The sequence below is a fragment of the Cavia porcellus genome, unplaced genomic scaffold (genome assembly GCF_034190915.1).
Source record: "Cavia porcellus strain 051 isolate PalLab524CR breed Dunkin Hartley unplaced genomic scaffold, mCavPor4.1 scaffold_295, whole genome shotgun sequence".
NCBI lineage: Eukaryota > Metazoa > Chordata > Mammalia > Rodentia > Caviidae > Cavia > Cavia porcellus.
The window spans coordinates 35,998-49,809 of NW_026947778.1; the positions used below are offsets into that span (position 1 = coordinate 35,998).

The following is a 13,812-nucleotide window of genomic DNA, read 5'->3' on the forward strand; positions in this document are numbered from 1 at the left end:
TCTTGCTGGGTTTAACCCTGTTCTTCATCCCAGCAGTGAGAGCACAGACAGCCAGCGAGATGAGGAGCAGGCAGAGGAACTCCAGGCCTCCCAGGGTGAGGAGCACAAGACATTCCCTGGTGACTGTGAGGCTGGTGACACCCAGGAGCCTCCCTGTGCCACTGCAGCCCAGGTGGATGAGGCTGAGGCCCCTTCTCCACAGGCCCTGGGTGAGTCCTGCATTACTAAGAGAACCGCAGGCATCCACCCTCCATTTCTGTGCATCCAGTGCAAACTCAGGGTGACAGACACAGGACATCCAGAGGGGACAGGTTGAGGAGACTGTAACAGCTCACAGCCATCACTGTAACCTACTCCTGGCAGGCATCTGTTCATCTGTACAATTTTGCTTTTTCAAACTGGAACAGCTGCTCTCCATTGCACAATTCTTGCCAAATGCTGCTCCTGAGAGCTGTGCTTTGGCCTTTAGTTGCTGTGCAAATTTTGCTGTAGGTGATTCACTCACTGGAGATGTTGTTTTGGTTCCTCTGCCGCTAGGCAGCATCTCCATCTCTTCTAGTTTTCTCTCCCATGATGATGTCAGTTCCCTGCCAGGACATAAACATTCATGACCGTGCCTGCCAGTATCATGGAGATGCATCTTAGCCTCAGCAGCCTCCCCTCCTTGGAGGCCAGCACTGTCTTCTCTCAGTGACCCCCAGATCTTTTGAGGCTCTGTTGAGTTGTCTACATAGAATCAATGAACAGTATGCACAGTAACCACATACCCTAAAGCTAAGACCTGACACCCACAGCATCTTCTGTCACCTAAAAGACCCTGTCCTTGGGAATACCAGGGATTCTCTTCCTTGAGGAATTTGTTATTTCACATCAGTCTCATCCCTGGGTCTCTTAAGTCCACTGAAATCAAAGAGTTGCACTCTGGTGTTTCTGAGATCAGCAGAGGCAGTGAGGCCAGTTCCTGGGATGTCTGTGGGAAGATGCTCGCTGAGCTGTGTCCCAGTGTGGAGACTGACACCCTGTGATGCTGACCTGTCAGGGATGAGTCCATCTGTCTGTCCACAAGCTCAGAAAAGCATGCCCCTTGACTTCTCACAAAAGTGCTCAGCATTGTCTCAGATTATTCTGTTTTTCTCGGGCATTGGCAGTTGTGGGCTTGAAGGGGTGAGGCAGGAATGGTGTAACTGTCCATGCTTATCTGATTTTATTTTCAGAAAATGAGAATCACCTGGCAGATGAGGATTCCCTAGAACCCAAGAGCACCAGGTAACTGTGAGAATGGAGGACCTGTGATGGAACCATGGTGACATAGAGACCTGGAGTTTAGACTTTAAAGTCAGATCTCTGACACACTTCCTTCTCCCAGCAAGCAGACACAAAGTATATGTTGAAAGTATTCTGCCACATGTGTGTTCTTTCCTTTGTGGGATATGGCTTTTACTAATTTCTGAAATATCTACATAGTCTGCAGAGGAGTTATAATGCCAATGGGTTTTGATATTCATGCACATGTAGCCACTTTATCCCTGCAGGAATGTGGAACTGTGCTCTGCACATGGGGACTTAGCTTACTGGCAGGTTTTCATTGGCAGAAAACTTTGTACCTCAGAAAACACTTTTGTTGGATACGAGTTCTACGTGCAGCTGTGCTCAGGAATGCACTTGCTTTGCCTGGGACTGCACCAAGTCATTTATATATGGGTCTCAAACATGTGGCAACTTTCCATTGGAAGGGCTCCTTGAGTGCACACAAAAATCACCAGCAATGTCCTGATCACTGAGCAGCACCCCATTCACCCTGAGCTGATTTCCCTCTGCCCTTGGAATATGCTGTTGTCATTTATGACTGTGCCTGAAAGGAGAGCTCTAATTATGTATTTCCTTCTCCCTTGTGCACTTCAGGTTGATCACTGAAAATATCGCATGTTTCAAGCCAATAGAGATATTCCCGAAATGGAGGTCCATCCTGTACTACATGAGAAAGAGTCTTAGAGAACTGTTGACTGAGGATGGAGCTACGAGATATGAGGCACAAAGCCACCAGGAAAAGTACTCAGAGTGGCACAGGCTGGCCAGGAGCCTCGCCCTGCAGCTCAGCCCAGGTGAGGGGGCTGCAGACTGCTCCTGCCTTGATTTCTCTTTACTCATCTCAGAGGCTCTCCGTGAGTGTTTCACTGCAGTTGTGGCATTGGGTAAGGAATCTCTGTGAGTGTCCTTTCAGAGGACTCTTGTCACTCCCGGGGTTACCCTAGAGATGAAAGGGCCATGGGACTTGGGTACCAGGGAGAGAACTCTCATACATTAGTGATAGAAGGCAGGTGGAGGGTGCTGGGAGGGGCCTGGTTGTGGACACCTGTGGCAGGCTTGTTTCTCCTGTCCTTGATGAAAGGAAGCAGATGGGATGGGAGCTATGGGGTAATGTGAATCCACAGACCCTGCAGTCCAGGTGCGTGATAGGAGGGAGGAGTATCCAGGGCTCTGTGGCCCAAGATCCAAGTGGACTTGGCCCAGTACAACTCAGAGTGGGCCAGGATCATCACCCCCAAATAAAGACATTGTGTCCCTGGGAGCAGTGTGTCACTGTTTCTGTGGGGCTGACACAGAGGTCATTCAGTATGGGCTTCTGTGTTCACCTGACAATGCTGTACGCTCATCTGTGTGCACATTCTAAGGTAGCCATAAGTGCAGTAGTCCCATGCAGTGACATTCTGGACTTTTCTGAATTTGCTTGCAGAGCACCTCGCTGATGGAGATGAAGAGGAGAAGACTCAGCTCCTGGTCTCCAGTTATCAATCCATGGTTAGGAACCAAGAGCAAGTGTGGGGGGAGGGGACGTGTTACAGTCAGGACCCAGGGTCAGCAGTGGCCACCCACTTCACTCTCAAAGTTGAGAAGTGCCTTCTGATGGTTGTGGCATCATTCACCCAACCACAGACACCATGGCATTTTAGCAAGGTGCTGTGTTTCTTCTGGTGGTTTTGGAAAGAGTGTCTGCTCAGGACATCTAAGAACTTACCACCATAAAAGAGAACTTTATCCTCTGAAAGGGTTCCACGCACATTGTCTTTCTGAACTGGGGGCCAGAGTTTGTGGACAGCTGAGGCACAGGCAGGACAGTAGATGGAGCAACTGCAGAGAGCCATGTCAGGTCTCAGTATTGATGAGAACAGGTTGAGAGGGCCCAAGTTCTCCTGCAGTCACTGCAGAACCTGTGGTTCCCCAGAACCTGGGAAATTCCCCATTATTCCTGCACTAGGTCGGTCCTGCTGTGGTTCTCACTGCGAGCTCCCTGTCCTGCTGCATCTCAGAGGGAAGATGCTCTCTCCTCCTCAGCTGGTGATGTGGAAAGCACCCTGAGCAGGGCTGATCTCTCTTTCCTGTGTGCTTCTGTTGTCTGTCCTCTTCTGTGTCTGTCTTTCACTCTGGCTCTCACTCTCATTCCCATAGTACTCAGGCAGTGTCCAAGTCAGAGCACAGTTCTCTTCCTCTTTGTGAAAGGCCTGAGGAGTTGGAATTCTCCCTAGAGCTTTGCTAGAGGCTGACTTGGAACCTGTGTGTTGTGTTCCATCTTAACCTTGTCTTTTCCACCCCATTCCCACCCACGCATGTCTCAGCATTGAGCTTTGTGAAGAAGATGACCTGTCAGCATCAATGGAGGAGCTGTCCTTCCTGGATTCTCAGCAGCCGTTTCCACCATCACCAGAAGAAGATCAGCTGAATTCCTCTGTCCCTGCGATTGAGCCTCAAGCAAGATCTCTGCCTGATGAAACCAGTGAGTCCCCAGCATCCAGCTAGAAGTGCAGCTCCAAGGTTCAGGGTTCTCAGATTTCATGGTCTCAGCTCAGAGAGGCAGCCAAACCTCAGCCAGGTCTCCCCTTTGCTTGGAAAGTGGGGCAGAGGTCTGGGGACTCTGCAACTTTGCTGAGTTCTTGTGCCAGGGAGGACTCTGAGCCTGGTCTCACAGTGCAGACCTCAGATCAGCACTTGGGCCAGATGGAGCAGAGGGGATCAGAAAAGCCTCGAGGATCCCTGAAGCTGGTGTTCATGGGGTCAGACCACTTCATGAAGGGTTTTTGGGGTGCTCTGGTCTAATGGCTGGGTGTGGCTTCCCCTGCACAGTCCTCTCCTCTTCTCTGCACATCCACATGCCTGGCAGACTCTTCAGTTCTTTGGAGGTGAATTTGTGGAGCCAGGGCTCCCAGCTACCAGTTGCTGTGCCCTCTATGCTGCCTTCCTCCAGGACAGCTTTCTAGCATCCCTTCCCTGCCACCGCCAAGTTTCTATCCTCTTCCCAGCATCAGGGTTTCCTTCCTGTCAGCCTTTAGTTAGCATCACATGCCTCATCTCTGAGTTTTATTTCCTATCTGGCCGACCTACCTGAGAGGGAGAGAACAGAGCCCCTGTGTGCCATCTCCTCAAAGCCCTGTGTTGTTGTGCAGGATCCCCGTGGCCCAGCATTGTGCTGACCAATGTGGAGATAAATCTCAGGTCCCTGTTCCTGTCACTCATGGTGTTTTAATCATTTGGTCAGAGGGAAATGTGAAATTTTGTGTGCATTTACTCATTGCATAAACTATTGGGAAATGTGAGCTGTGGTGTCCTCCTGTGAATCTGCTTGCTGTAGAGTGAGAGTTGCCATGACACATGACGTTCCATGGCCCCATGGGGGAGCCAGCACCTCTTCACAGTTCGAGCATCTTGTTCCTGTCCCTGTCTGCTGAGGGCAGAGGATGTTCTCAGGTCCCAACCTTTGGCAAAGCGGGAGTGAGCTCCACATGCCCAGGCCTGCGGTGGGTGCTGAACCTGCTGCCACATAGCTCTGTTTCCAGTCTCAGCCATGACACCCTCCAGAGCCCTCTCGGGCAGGGTTGGGGCCTCCATGTCAGAGGTGAGCACACAGATTCAGCAAGGTCACATGCATGCCCAGGTGTGCCCGGCCAGTGTGCTCATCAAGTCCGGGCCAGCAGGTCTGCCCAAGTCCAAGCTGAGTCTCTGTCCACCATTCTGATGCCTCAGTGGTCAGGGACAGGCCTGACATGGGGTAGGGTTAGGGCTTGGGGTTTGGTACATTGGTGTTGTGACATTTGTGTGTTGTTTTCAGACTCGGACATCATCTCGGAAACACAGAAGATTGAGGCAACCCAGGTGCTCAGGTGAGTGTGAAAGTGGTGGCCTGTGAGCCCAGGGCTGACCACTGAGCTCACAGGTACAGGCAGGCAGGAAGGGCTGTGTGTTTCTCCCTCTTCCCTGAGCCAGCCGGGGATGACGCTGTGTTCTTACAGCTGCTCCTGGTGCTTCCCAGCTGCATTATTTCTCATGTTTGCTACCCCAGCGTCACTCTGCCCTGATGTGCAGTAAAGTGAAGTTTCCCTGTGCTTGGAGGAGCCCTCCTGTCTGTTGTGGAGGTGATGGGAGATCCTCCCCCTCTTTCTGTCAGGTTCACCTTGTTTGATTGACTGCAGTTCTATAGCTAGAAACAAAACTGAACAAGAAAAAAGCTTGTGTGCAGTCACACTACTGAAAGGTCAGCTCTGGAGGCCCATGGTCTCTTTCATTCAGCACTGCCTCAGTCTCCAGTCCTGCCCTATACTCCCACACAGGCAGCCACCCAGGAAGTGCCCAAAGCATGGTGCTTACTTGGCTGCCTGTGTTGTGTCATTATTGCTATTATCATTCTCTTCAGTGATCCACACTGAGTTCAGCAGAATAGCCAATGATCACAGCTTTACAAAATCGCACCCACAGGGCCACATGTCCCCAGTAGAAATACAACCAGTGCAGCAGATCTCAGCTCTGCATAGGGCACCTTATATCATGGTCAGTTTGTCACAACAGAAAACTGTCCTCTAGAAATGCATTACAGCAGCCATCAGTGGTAGGTGCGGAGCGGTGCAGGAAAATGCTTGCTTGTGCACATTTCCCCATCACGTGGCTTATGATGTCATTGCCAAACATGTGGCAGTGTCCCATTGCAAGGGCTCCCTGGGATGTACTCAGAGATCACCCTGGCACAGTCAGGATTCCCATTTTGTCACTCCTCTCGTACTCTGTGCATTCCCTGTCTCCCTTCGGAAGCGCTGTGTCACCTTTCATGGCCATCCCCAGAGCTGAGTTCCACATGTGAGTGTTGCCTTCCCTCCTGCCTTATGAATTTCAGATCAGCAGTGGAGCTGCAGGTCCAAATGAGGACCCACATAGTCAACACGTTAGTCAAGTGGAGAGACATCATCCTCCTTGTCTGGTGCCACATCAAGGGCCTGTTGTCCCAGGAGAGACTTGTTAAAGATGAAGGGCAGAGCCACCAGGTTCGTGCTGTGTGGCGTGAAATGGCTGAGTGCATCACCCTCCAGCTCAGCCCTGGTGAGTTGACCGCTAGCCCTGGTCAGTCCCTGACCTCTCCTAAGGGCCTAGCTGATGGGAGAGCCCAGCAGATAAGCGCTCTTGCAGTGCTTCCTTTATGATCTGCATTTCCATCACTCTGCACACATGGGGATGCCTCAGTGGAGGAGCCAGCATAAGGAGAGGGGTGGGAAGCCACATGATCCCCTCTTGCCTTGCTTCCTGGTGGAGTGGGGCTCCTGATGAGCAGCAGAGTCAACCAGCAATCTGACAGTTCAGAGGCACAGCAGGACAGGCAGGTCTGACTCCTCCCAGCCTGGATTAGTGTGCTGACTTGCTGTGATGCAGGGTCATGGATTGATCAGGAATGCATTGTTTTGCTATTTTTTGAGACAAGGTGTCATTGTGTTCCTTATGCCTTGATGTCACTTTCCATCCCAGGCTGCACTGGAAATCATGTCAGCCCTCTTGTCTCAGCCTCCCTAGTTGTGAGATTACAGACCTGTGCCACCACACCCAGCTTTCTTGGATTTCTGCCTCCTCACTTTTTAAATAGCCAGGAAGCCTGGTGTGTGGTTATGTGCTATTCCAGTAGGGAATCTCCCTAAGTGCTTTCAGTGGGACGATGTGACACCCAGACGTAGTTTTGGGACTTGATGTACTAGAACATGGCTCTGGGATGATACAGACAGTAGATTACAGGACAGAAGTTTGAGAAGTAAGGTGAGAAGAATCAGATTAAGGACTGCGAGGTGTCTGGTGTGTGGATTCCTGGGATGGTGTTGCTCATGTTTACTTTAGTGACAGAACTGTGGAAGCAAGAGCTGTGGTGAGATGGGAGGCACTGGCTCTGCAGTGTGGCTGGGTGACCGGAGGGAAGAGTGTTCAGGCTCAGCTGACCAAGATCTGTGAACCTGGCCAAGTCACCCTCCTGGTGCGCTGTGATGACCACCCCCACACGGTGACCTTGTGTGTGTAGGCACTGTCTGTTACCCCACACAGTTCTGTGTAGTCCACACAGAAGACATGGTATGCACTGTCCCCTGGCTGGAGACTGTGTGCTATAGTCCTTGATGGTGTGGTGTCTGCAGATGGAGAAAGAGGGCTGTGCAGAGAGACTGCAAATGCACACAGAGTGAGCACCCACATGGGAGTCAGAGGCAGAACAGATGCCTGAAGAAGATAGTAAGAAAACAGGAAAAGAGCTCAGTGGAATGGGGTTGCAGCACAGGGGTACAGAGGGGCCCAGAGCAGTGTGCGGCAGTCTCCGCCTGCCTCAGCCCCCATCATTGCAGCACAGGCCTAATGCTTCTGGCCACCTTTCTTTACTCCTCTGTCCAAGAACAGTGATTCTCATCCATGTGGAAATAGGAGTGATTTTCAGGGCTGTCGCGTAGAGCCCCATGGGAGGGTCACACTCGGTGTGCCCCCAGAGAGCCATGAATCTAGATTTCACAGGAACTGGCCTAAGGACAGGCATCTCTACTTCCCTGATTTCACCTGCTCTCACTCCTTATGGAGTGTGCTGCATGGATGCTCAGGTGGACACATGAGGCAGCAGGAGGTCGCCAGGGCCCAAGCCCAGGAAATTGCCCATGGCCCGCATCCTGTTCCACAGTCACTGCCTTCCTTTTTCCCTGGCCCACACCATGAGGCCCTGTTTTCCATGTCCTTTTGTTCCTGTTCAGGGAGAGCCGCCCTCTCTATGTCCTGGGCCCTGCACACTGTCTAGGAGAGAGCAGTGTGGTTGTGAGGTGGGCATGTTGGATGTGACCTTATCTGTCACAGCAAATCCCTCATGCTCAGATGTGTGACTGTCCATTAAGGCCAGTCCTGTCTGGGAGCTGCCTTCAAAGCATCCACAGGTACACAGGTGACATCTCCTGACACCCAGGTTGTCTCCCTCTGTACCTGGGTCACTCTATGTTGTCCCCCACAGGTGGGGCCATCAGAAATGGGTGCTCAGCCAAGGGAGAAGTGGGATGGTTTGTCCTGAAGCTTCTTCTTGTTCCAGCTCCCCTCCTGGCAGCCTGGCCCCAAGAGCTTCCCGGTGGACCACTTCACCACCTTGTGTCTGAGGAGCATGGGGACCCATGCATCCCTGAAAACCACTGTGTGCAGACACAGCTGTGTCATGGAGTTGGCAAAGCCACCCTGAGCCTTTCCTCTGGCCCCTGGAGATTTTCAGCCCACACTGATCCTGGAGAGCAGTGGCTGCTCTCTCCAGGTAGGAGACCTCAGAGGCTCCCTCTTGTGTGGGCCTTGCCAGGGTGTTGTCAGTGGGAGGTGACAGGGCCCTCTATATTCTCTCAGGGCAAGACTGGAGCTTGATTCTCTAGTGGCATCATGTGAGCCCTCATGCCTGGGGTTCAGAGAGCCTCAGACCCTGCCCTGTGTGTCACGGAGCCTCCCTGGCCAGTGATGCATTTTCATAGATAACTCACACCTCGGGTTCTCCATCTCAGGACATGAAAGGCAAGCTACATCCAGTGCAGCTCACCTGTGTCCTGCTGCTGTGACATAACTGACTCACACTGATACTTGTGTTATCTGTAATTCCCATCATGTCTGCAGTAACTGATTCCTTACAAATAGCATGATCAAAGCTTTGAGTAGAAAATGAAACACTTGAATCATTCTGGTGGTTTGCCATGTGATGACAGAGACTCTGCCATGTGAGTTCAGTAGGTCTTCAGGGACACTGTGTGTCCAGAGCTCCACCTGTCCTGTACATCCGGGGCCCAGCCCTGTCACTGACAGCCTTCCTGCACACTGTGTGGATACCAGGTGGCTCCCTGATTCCCACAGTGCATCCTTACGTGACGGGGCGACCTCATTCTGCTCTCCCAAGGTTCTCACTGCACTTTGAGTTTTCTTGCTTTTCTGCCCTTTTCCTCACCAAATCACATCACACACCCACCAAGATATCCTGGTCCTTCTTTTCGTTAGGTGTGGGTGGATCCCCTTTTCCATGTCTTGCTTGATCTTCAGTTTGATGTGCTTTGCCTCCCTGACATCTGATCATTACTGCTCATGTAGGAATCCTCAACAGCAAAGCCAACATTAGTCTCTGTAGATGTCATCTCTCCTTGGGTTCCCTTTCAAAGGTCATTTTCTTTATTTGCTGAGCCTCTTGGGGGGCAGCATGTGGGGCAGGAAAGCTCTGGATAACAGTGGGTCCTGGTCCTGTCCTTGTGTTTCAGAGCCAAATTCGGAGGCCTCCGTTGGATTGAGGAACCCACCTGAGATGGAGCACGCTGTTCCCCCAGAGTCAGAAGATGCCACACACGGGCGTCCATCTCTCAGTGTCCCTGAGCCTGCTGCTGCTCTGAGGCAGACAATGATCCTAGGTTCCAGCTGGGGAACATGGGGCGTAGATTCCCCACCTCTGAGACTTATGGTGCAGAGGTAATGACATGTGTGGCTGCTGGGTGCACTTACACTGGATCACTGTCCCCTAGCACTGTTCCCAATGCCTGTGGTTCCTCTCAGCATGTGCTCTGCCATAGCCATGGGAACCCTGTGTGGTGGCTCCTCTGTCACAAAGGGCTGCCCCATGCCAGGCATTTCATTCTTCATGTCCTGTTTGCAGTCCCAGTTCTGCTCTTCTCTTGGCTGCTGTCCTAGTATCGCAGTCCCTGCCACAGTGAAGGCTGCCCTGATGTTCTTCCTTATGACACAAAGAGGCTATTTCAAGGCTGAGAGCCCGGCTACTTTCCCTGACATCACACAATTCTTGCCTTTGCTGTTTTGTCTTCCTGGCTTTCCCAGTTCCACCACCTCTTCCTTGCAACAGCATGGCCTCCTGATTCACTGGCCCACAGGCCCAACTTGTGGCCTCATTGCTGATCAGACTCCATCTCCCCATTCCTCTGAACTGGAGCCATAAAGGGCGAGTTCAGATTGATGTGACCGAGCCCTTAGTAGGAACAGGACTGGGCACACATGGCTGCAGGTGGAGCCACATTCTGGTCTATAGTCAGGTTTGTCTGCAGCCCCAGAACCCCAGTTGACTTGGGCTCACAGGATCTGCATCTGAGCCCCATTGAGTCAGTAAAGCAGATGTCAGCAGGAGCATTCTGCATGGCACCCCAAAGGAACATCAATCCAGATGATGATGCTTCAGGGAGCTCTTCAGGTCACGTGGCTCTTAAGCAACTTAGGCACTAAGAGTCCATCTGTGTGTTCCCTTCCCCTCCTCCATGGCTGGTTTACAGTCTGCAGAGCAGCTCCCCTGTGTGCTGACCTGAGATAGAAGTGAGCATCTCAGTGAAATAACGTGGGACCCATGACTGCAGGGCTGCTATTCTCAGTACCCATGAGATGAAGAAGCCCTGGGACAGGTGCCCCTGAGGCAGTGGGACTGTCCTGGGAGGGATTTCCTGACACTGTGGGAGGGAAGGGAGACTCCCGAGGGCCAGCATGGAAGGATCCGTGGGTCAAAGGTGTCAAAATGCAGGGCAATGAGGGGATTGGCTGGGTCACCCCAGACTCTGTAACCTCCATGGACCTTGTAGCTCCAGAGTCACAAGCCCTGGATGATGGTCACTAAAGTGAGTGGTTTAAACATGAGTGAGAGACTCATTGAAGGTTACAATGCACAATGTAAATTTCACAGCTCTGAGATTAAGTCAACTGCAGATTTTAAAGACTTTACTCAGGGGCAACTGAATCAGCCCCCCACCCCCGCATTTCTTTTTTTTTGTTTTGTTTTAACATGATCCCACCTATAGTTCCAACTGAGCTGTAAAGCCTGTGGGTCCTCAGACCTCAGGCTCTCACATGCTGGAATTACAGTCTTGTGACCCCACTCCCACATACTTTGTTCTAGAGTCAATTATTTTCAATAAGTAAATCCCCAAATACAATTATTTAGCCTGAATCCTTTGCAGGAAGTCAAATGAGGTATGAAAATAGCAACTCTGGAAATGCTGTCTTTGTACGTTTGCCTAAAGGACACTCCAGTGAGCACAGTGGACAAGGACAACACAGAAAGTGAGGACAGCAACATTCCCTGTCATGTCCTTATCCTCTGTGATGTGGCCGTATAGATGGGAGAACTCTCATGGATGGGCTCTGCAGTGTGGCAGCGCACAGGTAGAGCACAGACCTGATGAAAGGACCCTGGGCTGTGGTCACCTCACTGCCCAGCCCTGCCCCTCCATTCTGAGTGATGCCTTTTTCTGTTCTTTCTGGACCCACTTTGGAGTAACACTTCTGTCAGGCTTAAGGATCCTCCTCATTGCCATCTCTCCAAGGTGCTCAGTAGCCATGGTCCTGATGAGGCCTACAGACTGGAGCTCTTCCCCTCCCACTCTGTGTTTATGAAAACCACCTGGGGCCTGGGCTGCAGCACCAGGGCTGTCAGGAGCCTGTGTGCTGTTCCCTAATGCTCTCCTTCCTGCCCCTATCCTGTGTCCTTGATGCCTCTTAAGTAAATGCGGGACTATAGGAGGATGATGTATGATGGTTCCGCAGTCTTCCCACTGCCCCCACACTCATCATCCTCAGTCTGGGGTTAGAGTCCCATGAGGCTGTGTCTCTCTGCCCTCTCCCACCTGCAGGAGAGTTTTTCTGAATGAGATCACCCCTCCCTGAGAGTTGTGAAAAGCCCTCTCTTTGGTCCTCACTAGAGGATCAGCATAGAGACTGGTGCCACTGGCTGTGGCTAGAGCAGTGCAGGATACTGTGTCCTGCACCACAGGCAGGAGTGCAAGATCTGGACATTCCCTCTTCCTTGTGGGTATCACCTTCCCCTCCAGGCTTCTGAGCCACTGTCCTTCAGCACTGTCTCCCCAGGACCACAGGCGGCCTCTTGTCTCTGTCAGCGCTGAGCAGAACCTCCAGCCCCTGTCCACAGGACCTAACCAAGACTGTTATTTCATTTCTTCCTCCCTTGCTCAGGTCACTGCTGCTGCACCCAAGAAAGATGCTGCTGCTTTAAGAAGACTGGGCATCAAATCTAGAACAATAATACCATCAGGATTCAAGAGAGTCCTTGTGTGCAAACTGCATTCACAACCAGCAATGAGACCTGATCTCTTTTTCCTCCCTTTTTATTGCTTTACACAAATCTATTGTTTTATTTTAAGGTTAAAATAAAATTTCAAAACAAAGTAATAAGACAGTAACATTAGTTAGTGCATCACCTATTGTATCTTCAAAATAGTTACTCAGAGTACAAGACAGAGTCAAGAGATACTGTCCAAGCAAAATAGCACAAATCTTGCTTTCCAGTGAACTAAAAGAGAATACTAGTGTGTTAACTGTTTGGGAAATAATTTTTTTTCCTTTTCCCTTCTTCTTTTCCTCCTTTCACCCATCCCAGCTTCTCTTTCCTTTTGAACAGTTTCTTCACATTTTACAATATCAATTGCACATTTTAGCCCTCTTTTACTTTCAGCATCTCCCATTTGAGAGCCAATAAGATGTTTTCAGATGTGAATCTGATTTATTTCACTTACGAGTGGTCTCAAGTTGCATCCATTTACCTATCAAAGACTCTATCCTTCTTTATGGCTGCAGAGTACTCCATTGTATGAACAAAAGCCACATATCTTGTATCCATTCCTTGTTTGGTGGCCATTTGTGTTATTTGCATATTTGGCCAGTACAGATGTACTGCAATATAAATGTGGGTGTACTTGTCTCATTGTGGAATGCTCCTTTTTTTTTCATTTTATTTTATTTTTTTTATTTTTTTTAATTTTATTTAAGGAGAAAAGAAAAAAAGCAGAGAAAGGGTACAAGTTATACAGATTTGCAGAAAAAAAATGAACAGTAGGAAATTACTAGTTAATGGATTACATATTGTCATCTTAGAAATAATTGTTCAAGTCATAAAATTAAAGCTTGTAAAGTGGACATTCCAACAATGATACTGCAAACAGTTCTGTTCAATGATCCAATAAAACTCTGTGATATCATATTCTATCTTATACACTTAAATATACATGCAGTTATATAGTTTAGAGCACTTTCTTTTCCTCTCTTTTGTACAAAGACTATTGCACATTTTGGGTTTCATTGCTCTCATGGTTCTTATTACTATTTTGGAAGAGAGTAAAACCAAATGTGACATAACAGAACAGAATCGGTCAAGTCACAAGGGTGGACATAATAGATAATGTGAAAACATAATACAAGGTGATCAACAATGGTTACCATAATGCCTCCCGCTATCTCTAATAGAATTGCCTATACCATTAGTTATAATACAATTGAACAAAACAGTAAAGAACAAAACCGACAAAACCAAACCATTGGAGACATTGTAGGTCTTCAAAAGTAGATAAAAGTCAACGAGAATGGGCGTTATAATGAATCTCATTATCTTCACAGCTGATGCCTAAATTTTCGAACCTGATACTATCCAGCAAAACAGAATAGGGGAACATCAGTTAAAAACCAGATGGTGAGAGTAATACAGGGCTTTAAATTGAGGTAATGGAAAGTCAAAGTGGGTTACTATAA

The 13,812-nt window shown here is 49.8% G+C and overlaps 1 protein-coding gene across 11 annotated transcripts in view; it reads left to right on the top strand.

Moving 5' to 3' along the window:
• The window catches only part of LOC101788960 (neuroblastoma breakpoint family member 12-like), a 44,963-nt gene extending 31,698 nt beyond the window's left edge, over window positions 1–13,265 (top strand). For 3 of the 11 annotated variants that reach the window (XM_063244582.1, XM_063244576.1, XM_063244577.1), the window contains 5 exons: window positions 34–209; window positions 1,215–1,266; window positions 1,903–2,192; window positions 2,735–2,799; window positions 3,615–3,772. In XM_063244582.1, coding sequence (XP_063100652.1) covers window positions 34–209; window positions 1,215–1,266; window positions 1,903–2,192; window positions 2,735–2,799; window positions 3,615–3,620 — 589 coding nt within the window. In that variant the 3' untranslated portion in view covers window positions 3,621–3,772. Of the gene's footprint in view, window positions 1–33; window positions 210–1,214; window positions 1,267–1,902; window positions 2,193–2,734; window positions 2,800–3,614; window positions 3,773–5,101; window positions 5,154–6,157; window positions 6,361–8,353; window positions 8,567–9,542; window positions 9,748–12,243 lie in introns of those variants that run through there. The other 8 variants (XM_063244579.1, XM_063244581.1, XM_063244580.1 and 5 more) reach the window with 8 other exon arrangements.
• Window positions 13,266–13,812: the final 547 nt, after the last annotated feature.